General features: G+C 41.3%; 2 protein-coding genes across 3 annotated transcripts; both read right to left on the bottom strand.

Moving 5' to 3' along the window:
* Nucleotides 1–432: 432 nt before the first annotated feature.
* Nucleotides 433–5315, bottom strand: LOC115129029 (thioredoxin-like protein 4A). 2 transcript variants are annotated; one of them, XM_065017779.1, is made up of 4 exons: nucleotides 5148–5315; nucleotides 1291–1472; nucleotides 1076–1179; nucleotides 433–837 (listed from the first exon to the last, which is right to left on the bottom strand). In XM_065017779.1, the coding sequence occupies exons 2-4, from the start codon at nucleotides 1441–1443 to the stop codon at nucleotides 666–668; spliced, it is 429 nt and encodes a 142-aa protein (XP_064873851.1). In that variant the 5' UTR covers nucleotides 1444–1472; nucleotides 5148–5315; the 3' UTR covers nucleotides 433–665. The 2 variants fall into 2 exon arrangements, with proteins under 2 accessions (XP_064873851.1, XP_029515034.1); XM_029659174.2 differs by lacking the exon at nucleotides 5148–5315 and adding an exon at nucleotides 1775–2037.
* A 370-nt stretch (nucleotides 5316–5685) lies between these two features.
* Nucleotides 5686–12882, bottom strand: LOC115128513 (activity-dependent neuroprotective protein 2a-like). Its single transcript, XM_029658408.2, has 4 exons — nucleotides 12606–12882; nucleotides 10558–10679; nucleotides 10146–10244; nucleotides 5686–9792 (listed from the first exon to the last, which is right to left on the bottom strand). The coding sequence occupies exons 2-4, from the start codon at nucleotides 10663–10665 to the stop codon at nucleotides 7129–7131; spliced, it is 2871 nt and encodes a 956-aa protein (XP_029514268.1). The 5' UTR covers nucleotides 10666–10679; nucleotides 12606–12882; the 3' UTR covers nucleotides 5686–7128.
* Nucleotides 12883–14711: the final 1829 nt, after the last annotated feature.

The raw sequence follows: 14711 nt of genomic DNA, 5'->3' as shown, positions 1-14711 counted from the left end.
GCTGCATCTTAAGGAAGATCAGGTCCAGAGAGTTGGTAACCACAGCCAGTTTCAGCTCTGCGTCTCCTAGGATCTCTTTGGGGGCCGTGGTGTTAATGTCAAAGTTGGGGAACCGAAGGTCACTGCTGTCATTTGTGTAGTCTATACTCCCGCCTCATGAAGTCACAGTTGGCCTTCTGTGTGTGTTCAACCAGTTGTTGGGTGGAGTAGAACATCCCAGGACAGTAGAGACAGTTGAGCCCGTGCAGCAAGTTTTCGGATAGGCCCTTCTCAGACAGGAGGATCTCACAACACATTTGACAGTCTTGTCAGTCATCTTCCTGAGGAAGGGAGCGCGAGGCAACCAGGCACATCACATACACACCACATATTAAACATATGCGCCAATTTTCCAGATTAAGCCACCCTGAACTGAAACACTTTTAATTGGGATTAATTGTGAATGATTTATTTATTTTTAAAATCGAGGACTAGCCTTATTCTGGGTCTGAGAATACAGGCTGTGATAACTGGTTAACTGGTTTTAATAACTGCGATGGAAAAAAGGTGACTTGTCAGTAACATAAAAAGAGAGCCTGTCTGTAGTCCAGCTGTTCATAAAGTCTAATATTGAAAAGACAGATTCGCTCCCATTGGTCATCACACAAAGCAATTTTAAGAACCAATCAGTATCTGTATTTTGTGGAGTAGTCCTTCGGAGATACGACCAGACCTCGTCCCTTTCTCGCTCCTCGGTAAACGGTCTCAACAATGTCAATCATCTCCTGCTTGTCCTCCATGGTCCAGTTGATCTTGTTGTTGTTACCGGTCCCCAGATCTATCATGATGTGCTTGTTCCTGGAACAGTGCAGAGGTCAAGAGAAGGAATATTTTAGTTTCACAGTCATGCAGGACTAAAACGGCAGCGTGGGGCTGTTTAAAGCTGAGCATCCCTTTGCTTTTCACAACTTGCCTATATGGCCTGTGTTCACAATACCCATTTTTGTTGAACATTTGCATTAATTTAGCAAGTCAAAACTAGAGATTGGTTTGCAGGGCTCTGAAGTGAAGGCGGACATGATAACTTGAAACTCACCTGAAGAAGAACATGACAGTGCAAGGGTCATACAGCTCGTACATCTTGTTGAAGTCCGGCACCTCTGTGATGTCCACCAAATAGATGACTGCAAAATTTTTCACCTGTAGTGAGGAATAGTGATGTTGGTACTGTAAAAATAGCAACGTTCAATGAAACGTAGTCACAGATGTGAAATACAAACATCAACATTGGTGCAATAACATATATCTTACCTTTTCAGCTATGCTGTACAACACCTCGTCCATTTTCATACATGTTGGGTCCCAATCGTGTCCAAACCTAATAACCAGGGCTCTGTCCTCCTCGGATAGAATGGCTTGGTCGACCTGCCAGCCGTTGTGGAGATGAGGTAGCATGTACGACATCTTGATGCTGCAGTGTTAGCGCGTATCTCCTGGGAGAGACATGTTGGAAAGTAACACGTTTAACGTTAAAACGACTTGGTACAACTAAGTTTTGCGGAGAAATATCAAAATGTTGTTATTAACGATATTTCACAGCGGAACACCCGTTTATTTAGATATAAATTAGATAACTGAGGCTAAAAGCGAGAAAGCACTATTGCCACTGTTGGAAGCCTAGCTAGATAGCATAGCACTGGCTTGGAAATTCCCAGAAAGTCAAAGTTGAAAGAACTCAAGTATAATTACAGCATTGAAAATATAGAAGTAGCTAAGGTTTCAAAAACACGCTTACCGTATGAAATTATTCAAGCCCCAAAGCGTGAATTGAAACAAACCGGTAGCCTCGGTCTGTCAGTGAAAAGACGAACAAGAAAGTGGCTTCTATTTTGGTCGTATAGTTATAACAGCCACAAAGTCATAAACCCCGCCTATTTCTACTATTTATCTTTTTAACGTTTGATTTTAACCCTCACCTTAACCACACTGCTAAGCCTAACCTTAAATTAAAACCAAAAGCGACATTATTTTTTTCAGGAATTTTTTACGATATAGAAAATGTTGACTTTGTAACTAGTGGAAATCCTTTTGGGTACGTCACTAATACGCGACAATATGAATGGACGGCGCATACCAGACGAGTCAGTACATGCATAAAACAATGAGACATATATTTCACCGGATTTACATTTGAGGTTAAAGATCTGCTCTCACACTTTTGGGAAAGGGCTTGTGAAGAAAAATCTTATTGCAAGAACTGGGAGCTCTTTAAATTTGAGGTATCCAAATATCTTAGAAAATATGGTAGTAATCCTGCTAAAACCAGAAGAGCTGAGGAGGAAAAGGTGATCATTAAGATAACTTCACTTTCTCAGAGGTCCCCAGCTGACCTCTTGGGGGAGAAGATGGAACTAATTGAGTTACAAAATAAACTGGATAATATATATAAATTAAAAGCAGAAGGAGCCTTTATTAGATCTAGGAAAAAATGGATTGAGGAGGGAGAACAGAATTCATCCTATTTCTTTAGACTTGAGAAATTTCACTCTAAAAATAACACTATCCATAAGTTAAACATTGATGGTGTTATTACAGATGACCAAAAATGAATCGCTAAATACTGCAGCAATTTTTTACAGAAAATTGTATAGCTCTACGTACTGTCAGGAATCCACAGATATGTTTTTTTAACTCACTGAATAATGTTCACTCTATCAGTGATATAGAATCTAAACAGTGTGATGAACCCATCAAAGTTGAAGAGATTATAGAGTCTATAAAACATCTAAAGAACAATAAATCACCAGGTGTTGATGGAATTACATCAGAATTTTACAAATTATTTTCTGAACAAGTAGCTCCCTTCCTATTTGAAGTATTTTTTAGAGAGTATTAAAAACAATGTTCTCCCTCCTACAATGAGTCAGGGGTTAATAACACTGATACCTAAACCTAAAAAAGAAGTGCTGCTCATCGATAACTGGCGTCCAATTTGTCTTCTTAACAATGACTATAAGATATTAGCCTCACTACTTGCAAAAAGAATTAAATAAGTCCTGGATGCAATCATTGATGAAACAGTCTGGCTCCATGAGGAACAGACATATTTCTAACAATGTCAGACTAGTATTAGATGTACTTGACTACTCAGACCTAATAACTGAGGATAGCTTCATATTATTTTTAGATTTTTATAAAGCATTAGACACAGTAGAGCATCAGTTTCTCTTCCACTCCCTTGAGAGACTTGGCTTTGGGGATTTTTTATGTAAGGCTATTATTAAGACTCTCTATGCAAATGGTAACAGCTCTATCAAATTGAAATATGGCACATCACCTAGATTTGAGTTAAAGAGAGGAAATAGGCAAGGTTGTCCTATCTCTCCGTACCTGTTTTTATTAATCACCCAACTTCTTGCAAATTCTTTAAATAATAGTCCTGTACAAGGTATTTCCATAGCTGGTAAAGAAATTATTATAAGCCAGCTGGCTGATGATACTACACTTTTTCTGAAAGATGCTAACCAAATTCCCAAATATCGATCAATGTGATACAATCCTTTTCCAAAGCGTCTGGTCTATATCTTTACATTAATAAATGTGAACTCATAGCTGTCAAAGATTGTGTGACACCTTCATATTATGGTATTCCAGTAAAAGAAGAACTTACATATTTAGGCATAACCATTACAAAGGATCAAAAGTCTAGAGGTTTACTCAATTTTAACCCTATTATTAAAAATACCCAGAAGAAGGTAAATCAATGGCTACAGAGGGACTTATCTTTAAAAGGTAGAGTCCTAATAACCAAGTCCGAAGGTATCTCTAGACTAACATGGCGCTCTATCTTTATATCTTGACAGTAAAATAAGCAAGGAGATAGACCAGATGCTTTTCACATTTCTTTGGAGAAACCGTACCCATTACATTAGGAAAACTGTTGTATTGAACACATGATAATGGTGGAATGAATTTTCTGGACATTACTACTTTAAATAATACTTTTAAGATCAATTGGATAAAACAATTCCTAAGGAGACCCACTTCTATCTGGAATTTTAATCCTCATCATGTCTTCTCAACTTTTGGTGGCCTTAACTTCATGTTGTTTTGCAATTATAATATTGACAAAATTCCAGTGAAACTTTCTGCTTTTCATCGGCAGGTTTTCTTGTCATGGTCCTTAATTTATAAACACAATTTTTCTCCACACAGATATTATATATTGAATAATCGGGATATATCGTATAAAAATACTTCTTTGTTTTTAGAATAATGGTTCCGAAATAATATCCTTTTGGAGAGCCAACTGGTAAATGCAGAGGGTCTTTCACTCAGTTATAAGGAATTCTTATCACTTAGACACCATTCCCTCAGGTGTTGCTCTGTTATTCAGGAACGTGTCAAGACCTGACCCCCAGAGCCTACCTTCTATTGACCCTGTTGACTCATCAGTAGGAAAGATTTGTTTCTCTTTTGGTCCATTCAACAACAGAGCGATACAATCCTTGTTTCAGCAGGATGTTGTATCTATACCTTATGTCATGCCTTATTGGAATGGATTTATTGATAATATCTGTTGGCAAAAAAGTTTGGATGTTGCCACACACATACCTACTTGTTAACAAAATTGAGGATTTCATTTAAAATTATTCATAAATATTATCCTGCCAACCACTATATAAAGAAGGTTAAGGAAAACATCAACTCAAATTGCTCCTTTTGTAATCACCACCCAGAAACAGTGTTGCATCTTTTTTGGCATTAAATTCATGAAAACTGTGGCAAGACATCAGTAGATTTATAATTGAACACATTTTGTGGAGAGATGTACTGCTTTGATTCTTTACATACGATAGAAATAAGCTGAAACATTTTTATGTAATTAATTTCATTATTCTTTTGGACAAATTTCATATACACAAATGTACATTCACAAACAAAAAAACACATTTTCTTATCCTACAAAAATAAATTGTACTCTTTAACAAAAAAGCTGTTAGAATTGTAAGTGTATGCATGTCCCTTAAGGTCCTTGTGTAAAATTGTAATGTGATATTGTACCCCCTAGCTCGATTGTCCATTGTTTATAATCTATATATACTTGTGTTCCCTCATGTACTTTCTGTATTGATTTGTTGTTAATAAAAATAATATATATATTTCACCGGATGTATAGATGTGAAGCATCCGCTTGGCGTGTCCGGCAGTGGGAGAGATTCTGCAAATGTTCTCATTAAATCCACATTTGATCTCAATAGTTTTATGTTCCCGAAACTGCAATCGGTTACGAACAGATTGGACTACATTGTGTAGACTTTACTCTTTGCCAAAGTTGTTGCGTTATTTCGGAGCGCAAAGGCAAATTGAGATATTGCACACGCGCACTTCAGCTACTCTGAACGAAAATATGCAAATATAGGCTAGAACGCGCCAATAGGATCTCACTAGCTCGTGCTTGGCTCTGTCCAGCTCCCTGCTTGCTCTGCCCACTATGACTCGTATGTTCCCATTTGAAACGACGGGCTATGGTGTATCTTGGTTAAATTATCCTTTGTACTTGTCAGACAATTAATTGCTACACAGATAGAGATCCTAATTATGTTTCTACAGATAGAAATAAAAGCTAGCCATTATTTGATTTGACAATATCCCACTTTTGATAGACAAACTTTCTCAGATGGACAACCATTCATGAGAAATACGTTGCAGGAGTAAAATATGTATTTATTGGAAAAAGTTTTTATTCTGCACAATTCTGCCACAATGCATCAGCAGGCTCAAACCTTGAAGACTAACTACATTTTTTGCTTCTCAAGAACTGAAACCATAGAAAACCCAACAGGTATACAGTACATACACCTAACAATCAATTGCAAATGAGACAGGATGAAGTAGAAACAAAGAGAAAAAAAGAACAAACTCATAGCACACTAGTCAAACTTCTTCCAAGGAGGGCCGAGTGTATGCAGGTTTTCGCTCCACCTTGTACTCGACTGACGAATTAAAGTCACTAATTAGTAAGGAGCCCCCCCCCCTCACCTGGATGTCTAGGTCCTAATTGAAAAAAAAAAAAAAACAAAAAAAAAAACAGCAGACTCTAGTCTAGGCCCTCCATGGAGCGAGTTTGACATCCTTGCCATAGATGAATTAACATGTGAAAATAATGGTAAAAACACCAGGTGAGGTATTCTGTTATCCAAAAATATTAACATTCAACAAAGTGAGTGGACAAAAAAACAGCAAATTAACAAGGGTGAGGAAAGCAAAGTTGAAAGTGATGAGGCTATGGAAAAATTCAGTATCTGAGCGTACTCATAACGATCCAATACGTAGTTTCAATAAAGGGAAAGAATAGCACAGCTGTTGGTACACATTCTGAAAAGAAAAAGCTGGACAGAATCTTACAGTTATGATTATACTCAGTCTCATCTGGTCAATGGACTCAAAAACACATAACAGATTTGAGTTTCTATTGAGAACAGTGGCCAGTAACTATCATACAAAATGACATCACTAACAGAAAAAAGGTATTCTGATAAACATTTACACATACTGTTCATTATGTTTTGAACAGGAGAGTTAATAGTTTAGTTGCTTAAAAAGTCAGTAATCAATTATCCCAGTTTGTATAGTATGAGTATTCCATAATACAGGTGTACTTTATAGCTTTAACAGTTAAGACCGTATTTCAAAACAAGCAGCAAGTAAAATATCCTTCAAACTGAATCATGGTCAATGGGCTGAAAAACATCTCTAAAAGATGCCCCCTAGAAAGAAATGGTGGATTTAACCATGTGTTGGTTGTATGTAACACAGCTCTCGTAACCAACCCCTGAAAACGGAGTGTCACTCAGAATCAATTCCCTTCGTTGAACTAATAAATTCCTGGCTTTATATATTTTTTTACACTTATACAGAGGTTTGTTCTAACATGTAGCCTGTGAGAATGTCAACATTTGAATTACAGTTCTACGAAAAGGAGAATAATAAGTAAACACCTAAAATTAAGTTGACATTTAATCTTGACAACACTAGCAGGCAGCTCAACATCAATATAAAAGTATACATTTCAGGGCACTGCAATCTGCTGCAGTCAGCCAGGTAAAGGGATCTATATACACTGTACATGTACTCTGAAGTGACAACTCAGACAGCCATCGGCTCTGGTTCTAAAGGATCCATCTCTGGAACATCCTGATGTGGTTCTAAAGGATCTTCTTCTGGAAGAGACATTTCTGGTTCTGCTGGTTCCGCTTCTGGAGAATCTGCCTGTTCTGGTTCCACTTCAGCCATCTTCTCAGGTTCTGCAGGTTCCACGTCTGGGATGATGAGGTCGTGCTTAAGTTTCTTCAGCTCAGTCATGTTGAAGCCCATGAAGATGGTAGGGCTGTTCCTCTGGATCGCCTTCATGCACTTGGTGCGCTTCATCCCAAACAGGGTGGACACCTCAGTCCGGGTCAGCCACAGTCTCTTGGAGAGCTCCTCAGACTCCTTCTTTGTGGGATACGGCTTGGTGTGAAAGTATCTTGTGAGGAAGTCTTTCCGCTCCTCAGAGGGGCGTTTCTCCATCCCACTGGGGTCCAGGGCTAGCTGAATAGAGGGGTCGGTCAGCGGTGCCTGCTCTCGTTTCTCCTTCTCTCGTTGCTTGCGGAAGGCTGCCCGCGCATCCCTCTCTTTCTTGTTGGCCTCCATGGCCTCCCTGAAGGCCGCCTCCAGCCTCAGCTTGCTCTGCAGCTCAGCAGGTGACTCGGAGGGCTGGGGGATGGGGACGGAGGGCTGCGCTGCCATGGGGATGGGAGGGAGCTGGGTAGAGTACAGACCTGGCACCTGGATCATCTGGTTAAAGGCCATGACCTGCTGCTGGCGTCCGTTGGTGGGGGCGGACTGGAGACTGTCTGCATCTTTAGGGGTCTTGGGTGCACGGCGGCACCGCTGTAGATGGATGATTATAGCTTTCTGCGTGGTCTTGCCTGTGTAAACGCCGTTGCAGTAGATGCATTTGAACGCTGCGGTCTTGAGGATGGCATGGACAGTGGGCGCAATGCAGTGCTTCCCACTCAGATGGGCCCGGTAGTTCTCCAGTGTGACACACTTCTCTTCACAGAAGGGGCAGTCGGTCTGCATCGTTTTACTGGGGTTCCGATACACTTCCTGTTTACCACCAGGCTGCATCTTGAGGAAGATCAGGTCCAGGGAGTTCGTGACCAGAGCCAGTTTCAGTTCTGCTTCTCCTAGGATCTCTTTGGGGGCCGTGGTGTTAATGTCAAAGTAGGGGAACAGAAGGTTACCGCTGTCGTCTGTGTACAGTCTATACTCCCGCCTCATGAAGTCACAGTTGGCCTTCTGTGTGGGGTTGTGTTGTGTGTTTGTGTGTTCAACCAGTTGTTGGATGGAGTAGAACATCCCAGGACAGTAGAGACAGTTGAGCCCGTGCAGCAGGTGTTCAAAGAGGCCCTTCTCAGACAGGAGGATCTTACACTTCAAACACTTGACTGTCTTGTCAGGCATCTTCCTGAGGAAGGGAGCGCGGGCAGCCAGGCCCTGCTGCTTGGCTGTTCTGGGCTGGGCCTTGTGGGCAGCCTGTTGGTGAGCCTCATAGACATTGGAGGGGAGCAGTTCATTACAGATGGGACAGGTGATCCACTTCTTGGCTTTGGCGTTGAGAGCGGGGTTACCTGCTGGTTTGATGGGTTGAGGAGCCTTGCTCATCAGCTGGACGTTGCTCGTCTGGCCGGGCATGCCCACTGGCGTGGCGAAAGTGTAGGTGGGCATGCCGTTGACCTTGTTGCCTGTGGGGATGAGGTGGCTGAGGAGGGACTGAGAGGTCAGCATGGTGCCCTGAGGGGTGCTCTGGAGAATGGTACCCTGGGGGGTCCCATGGTTCAGGGGGAGGCGCTGAGTCATCATGAGGGACTGGGACATCCCTGGAATGCTGATCTGCACCCTCGGGGGCAGGAAGACCTGCTGGGGCTGCTGCTGACCTTGGACCCCTATGGTGAAAGGCACCTGGTTGTGAGGAGCACCAGGTAGTGAGGTGCCAGAGGGCAGTCTGACCATGGTCTGGCCGATGGGCATGGTGGCTGAGATGGCCCTCTGTGGCATAGCACTCTGCAGGTTGACAGTAGCACCAGGCTGGAGGAGGCCTTTAGCATTAGCACCAGCCATATGAACCAGGGTTGAAGCCTGTGGGGGGAGGAAGCTCTGTTTGGCCCCAGCCACCTGCTCAGGACTGGATACCTGTGGCAGCTGGTTTTTAGGGGCCAGTGTTTGGTAATTTGAAGGCTTGGTGTACTGAGTGTTCTCTAAGATCCAGGTCCTTATCTGACCGCAGGCCCACTGGTGAGTGGGAGAGGACAGGATGTGGTGCAGCATGTGCTCCGTGCTTTCGATGACCATCTTACACACCTTACAGAACTGCCTGGAGGCTGTATGGGGGAACTTAGTGTCTGGTATCCGTCCTGAGAAGTGGTGCCACAGCTTCTCCAGGTGGTTAAGCAGGATGTGCTTCTTCATTGAGAACAGGTTTGAGTCCACATATTGGCACTTACGACACTTAAACCGGTCCCCTTTCTTGGTAGTTGAATGCAGAGACTCTGCATCTTGGTCCACGTTCGGAGAGCCATGGAAGAGGAGGAGGTGCTTCTTGAGGATTCGGGGGTGGGCGACAAAGGGGCAGATCTGGCAGGGAGCCAGGACAGACAGTTTCCTCTCATACTCATGGTTCCGCTGCAGATGACTCTTGTAGGAGTACCAGTTCCGTGTAGAGTACTTACAGAGGGTGCAGCACAACAGCCGCGTGCGGTATGGCCACTGGGGAAGAAAATGCACAGACAACAAGAGTGATTAGCAAAATAAGATTATTTACCTCACTAAGGAATGAATGTTCAGGTTTTTTTTTGTCTGAAAGGGTGTGCCCTACATAGTGCACCACTTTTGTCAGAACCCTATGGGGATAGGGTGGGAATTTGGGGAATAGGCATCCATTTCAGTTGATTCAGTAAGAACTGAGTCAACATGTATTTTTTTTTTTACACACAGCTATTCATTTTGACAGACCCCAGAAATATCAGTTGAATTATAAACTATTCTGTTTCAAATTAAACACTTGCTTGGTTTGTTGACATCCCCATCAGACTAGCTAATCTTTCCAGGTGCTATTGTACCTTTTTCTTTCTCTTGCCTGGAAAGGGCTCACTGAAGTCCACCCACTCGGTCTCCTGGAACGCCTCATCAGAATCAGAGTTTTTTCCCTTCTCCAGCTCCTGGAAGATGGTGACAGACAACATACAGCTAAGTATCACAGGAAGAAAACAACACTGATCAATGATCTCTGATCATTCACTGTCATGCATCCCAAATGGCATCTTATCCCCTTTATAGTACACTACTATATAGCCCATAGGGAACAAGGTGCCACAGGGGACACAGAGTCTTTAAAAGTTATGGGAAAAGTACAATCATGACTCTAAACAATCGGTAAAATGGCAATAACTAGGCATTCATCTAGCCGACAAACAATAGTTGCTACACTGATCTGATAGTTTTAAACGTAAAAATAGCACAACAAATACCTACTTCCAGAAGGACTTTACAATTCTCCAGTCCAAAATCACTCAAAATATGTTTAACTTTTTTCCTTGTTTTTCTGATGTTTTCCAAGTTTCCAACAGGGACTTGATACATTGTTCCTCAGCTTCCTAAAAGAGAGAGGCATCTTGTTAGGCCAGGTAATATAACCTACAATACACTTTACACGTATTAACTCAGTTATCCCAGATCTGTTAGCTTATCATAAACTGTGCATAAAAGTACCATAACAATAAGACTGGGGACATGGTTAGTATAACAACCTGGGCCCATTTCAAATTGTTAACATGGATAGGCCGTAAATGAATATACACTACCCATGAATGTAGCCTATGGATTCATGTGTTTATGGCCCATATAACCTAGTGACATCATTTTAAGAATTGTAAATGCATTCATGAAGCTAGATAACGTTACACTCACCCAGCATCATCCTTTAGCTAATATAGCTACACTCACCCAGCATCATCCTTTAGTTAATATAGCTACACCCACCCAGCATCATCCTTTAGCTAATATAGCTACACCCACCCAGCATCATCCTTTAGCTAATATAGCTACATCATCCCACCCAGCATCATCCTTTAGCTAATATAGCTACACCCACCCAGCATCATCCTTTAGCTAATATAGCTACACCCACCCAGCATCATCCTTTAGTTAATATAGCTACACCCACCCAGCATCATCCTTTAGCTAATATAGCTACACCCACCCAGCATCATCCTTTAGCTAATATAGCTACACCCACCCAGCATCATCCTTTAGCTAATATAGCTACACCCACCCAGCATCATCCTTTAGCTAGCATCATCCTTTAGCTAATATAGCTACATCATCCTTTAGCTAATATAGCTACACCCACCCAGCATCATCCTTTAGCTAATATAGCTACACCCACCCAGCATCATTCTTTAGCTAATATAGCTACTCTCCAAATCAAAACACACAACCCACTGCAAGATAACATGAACAATTGGGTAGTTGCCATATGGCCAAACAAAGGTGAAAAAATCATGTCTAAACAACTGGCCACCTTAAATGTTTAGTTTATACAATTGAATATACAATTTCATGTATTGGTGCCTTGAATGTGTCATCTGGTGTGACATTACAATGCATGTTATTAATATAAAAAGGTCGAATGATTCCCAAATTGACAAGAAAATAATTGTTATTAGTTACTTAGGTAATCATAATCTGGCATTTCAATTGAAAAACACAAATTCCTTGTATTCTCGCTATTACATTTTGAATAAGGTTCATAGTAATTTAACTAAACCGCGATAAAAATAAAAAAACGTTAGCTGCCTCATACTTAAATAAGAAATAAATTAACTTGTTCTTTTCATTTTTTGTCGTGAACCAATTTGGACATTGTCACACGGATACGCAACTGGCAGCCAAATGTTACTTTCAAAAAATACATTTACATTTCTGACCACTAAAAAAATGATTCTGAACATCAGTTCTAAAAATCTGTAATGGATCCTCATTCAAGTATTTTGTGTGTACTGTGTGTATTTTGTGTGTACAAAAGGTCCAGTATTGCTTTTTTCATCACTAGCTGGCTAACGAAAGTTACTTGCCTCCCTGACTCGGGAGTTGATCATTTGTGTTCCTGGTGCTTTCCCTGGATGTGGTAGACGTTTTCCAGACTCCCTCTTCGGAATTAAATCCTGATTCGCAATTACCCGTGGTCACCATTTAGGTAGGCACAGAAACTACCATGGAAGTTGAAAGGGCAACTACCATTCGAATGGGACGTCTGTGCCATTAACAGTAATCAAAAGCGGCCGGGGGACCGGAGAACTAACTAAACCCATCGAATTGTACGCCTTGGCGGGAATAAAAACACATTAGCTAAAATGCTAGCTAGTTGTGTTGAACGCAATGATAAATCATTGGTTGAACTGCATACACACATGCCTGGTTGGCTGATTTGTGACAGCGCATCTGCGCAACTGTTGACAATGGCTACAATGGGTGTAGATTTGTGATGAACTGTTGAGGATGCTCACATGACATAAAATTACCTTTGCTTTGGCGTCTCCGGTTATAAAAGGATGGCTGTCGCGTCTTTTTTTTCCCAATCTGGATAGTTTCACCAATCCGCAAGCGCTTCAGTCTCGGTGTCACGGAAGTGTGCAATCAATCCACCTGGACAATGCTCTGCTACTTACCTCTCCAGACAACATGCAGCCGCCAAAGTTAATTCAGGAAAAAATGATTTACATTAAAGTGAAATAATTGGTGTATTATGCTGTTTCACCGTCCTCCTGAAGTATAAAAAAAAAAATGGCGCTGTGTTCAGGACATGACGTTTGGGTCCTAATTAGCATATACGGAAGGTGACCAATGAGATTGAAGTTAGATGTGGACTAAATTGAGGAATGTTCCAAACATAGTTGGAAGTTTCGTAGAGATTTAAATCCATTTCACGCTTAATTGATTAGTTAATTGGGCTAATAAACATTTATATAAGAGCACTAAAGAGATGTGGGAGTGGCTACAGACAAAATGAAGTCTATGGAAAAAGCTAGCTAGTCACATGGTACAATTCAAAACAACCAATAGGCTGTCCGGAAATTGAGGCAAAGGGGAGGGCCAAAGAGAGTATGGTGACATCATATCATGCCACTGTTCATCAGCCAATAGTAGACGACTCTTCCAGTCCATTATTTGAAGAAATGTTTTTGTAAGAACGTGAGTACGTAGCTATCTTTATGATAATGAATTAATGTTTTATTAATGGCAAAAAAAAAATTGCAATGGTATTTCAAAGGTAAAAGTCAAGAATAACTATTTTTATCGTTATATTTTGAATGTTACGCAAAAAATGATAAATCCAAAGGTCTAGCCCCAGTGAAATTTGGCTCGCCATGTAAAGCTATTCAATCACCACCATTCGGTAAAACTATCTTCGGTAACAAGACATAAACACAGATTTACAAATTGTTAATTGGTTCATCATATATGCTTGTAAATGTCTTGATTGGTGCCCTAATGCCGTAGTCACTCACCAGTCACTAGGCGACCATCTCTTGAAGGCCCTTAAAACAACCTTATCAACAATTTTTGCGCATATGCCTTACATTTGCACAAATCAAACAATTCAATCCAATTGGTTAACATGTTGCTGATACATTTCGTAAAGTTGGACTTTCCTCAACTTTCACTCCTATAGTCAGGGTTCTATTGTCAACAGTTGCATCGCCACCTTCAGTTGAAAATAAATAACTTCTGGCCAACTGTGATCGCCCCCTGGAGGCCAACACTAATATTGCTGACCTAGCCCAAAATTGTCTCCTCAAAGAAAAACTCAGCATTCTTTACGTATTATTTTATTCCTCATGATGGAAATGTATTTTCAAGAGCAATACTCAATGGCATTGAGTGTGAAATTACTTAATATGCGTCATATGTGAACAAGGGGCCAGTCATGGTAGCGAGATGACAGTGTACATTGTGTCAAACTCATTCCACGGTGGGCCGAGTGTCTGGGGGTTTTCGCTTCTCCCTTGTACTTGATTGATGACCAGGTGAGGAACTCCCCTCACCTGGTTGTCTAGGTTTTAATTGAAAGGAAAAAACTAAAACGCGCAGACACTATGCCCTCTGCGGAATGAGTTGGACACCCCTGGTGTACATAGTTTCAGAAGTGACAAACTAAGTACTGTAGCAGAATGCATTCACAAAGTTTTGCTCATCTTCCTGTCAGGGGATTTGGTGTCTGGGTTGCATTTACTACCAGGGTCAATAGGTCATCTGGGCCTATGTCTTGATCTTAAGCTAGAGCCTGCCGTCATAATTTGCTTGACTGCATCTGAAATGGCACCCTATTCCTATATAGGGCACTACTTGCCCTGGTCAAAAATATTGCACCATATAGGAAGTATATACAGTGCCATTTCAGAAGCAGACATTTGTTTTGTGTTGCAGGACAACATACGCATAGCCTGGTCAACTTATAGGAGTTTACATGATGGTTGACATGCATTACTATAAAAGTGTATAAGGTTGTGGGTCAAGGGATCTTAATAACACAAAAAGGAAACTGAAACAGTGAGGATGAAGCTGGCTAGCCTTCATTTGAGCATGTGCTTCACATGATCAGCATCAAACCCGAGTGGCGCAGCGGA

This window comes from Oncorhynchus nerka, linkage group LG4, assembly GCF_034236695.1.
Source record: "Oncorhynchus nerka isolate Pitt River linkage group LG4, Oner_Uvic_2.0, whole genome shotgun sequence".
Lineage (NCBI taxonomy): Eukaryota > Metazoa > Chordata > Actinopteri > Salmoniformes > Salmonidae > Oncorhynchus > Oncorhynchus nerka.
The sequence above is the reverse complement of the archived record's forward strand: the minus strand, read 5'-3'. Positions and strand labels throughout refer to the sequence as shown.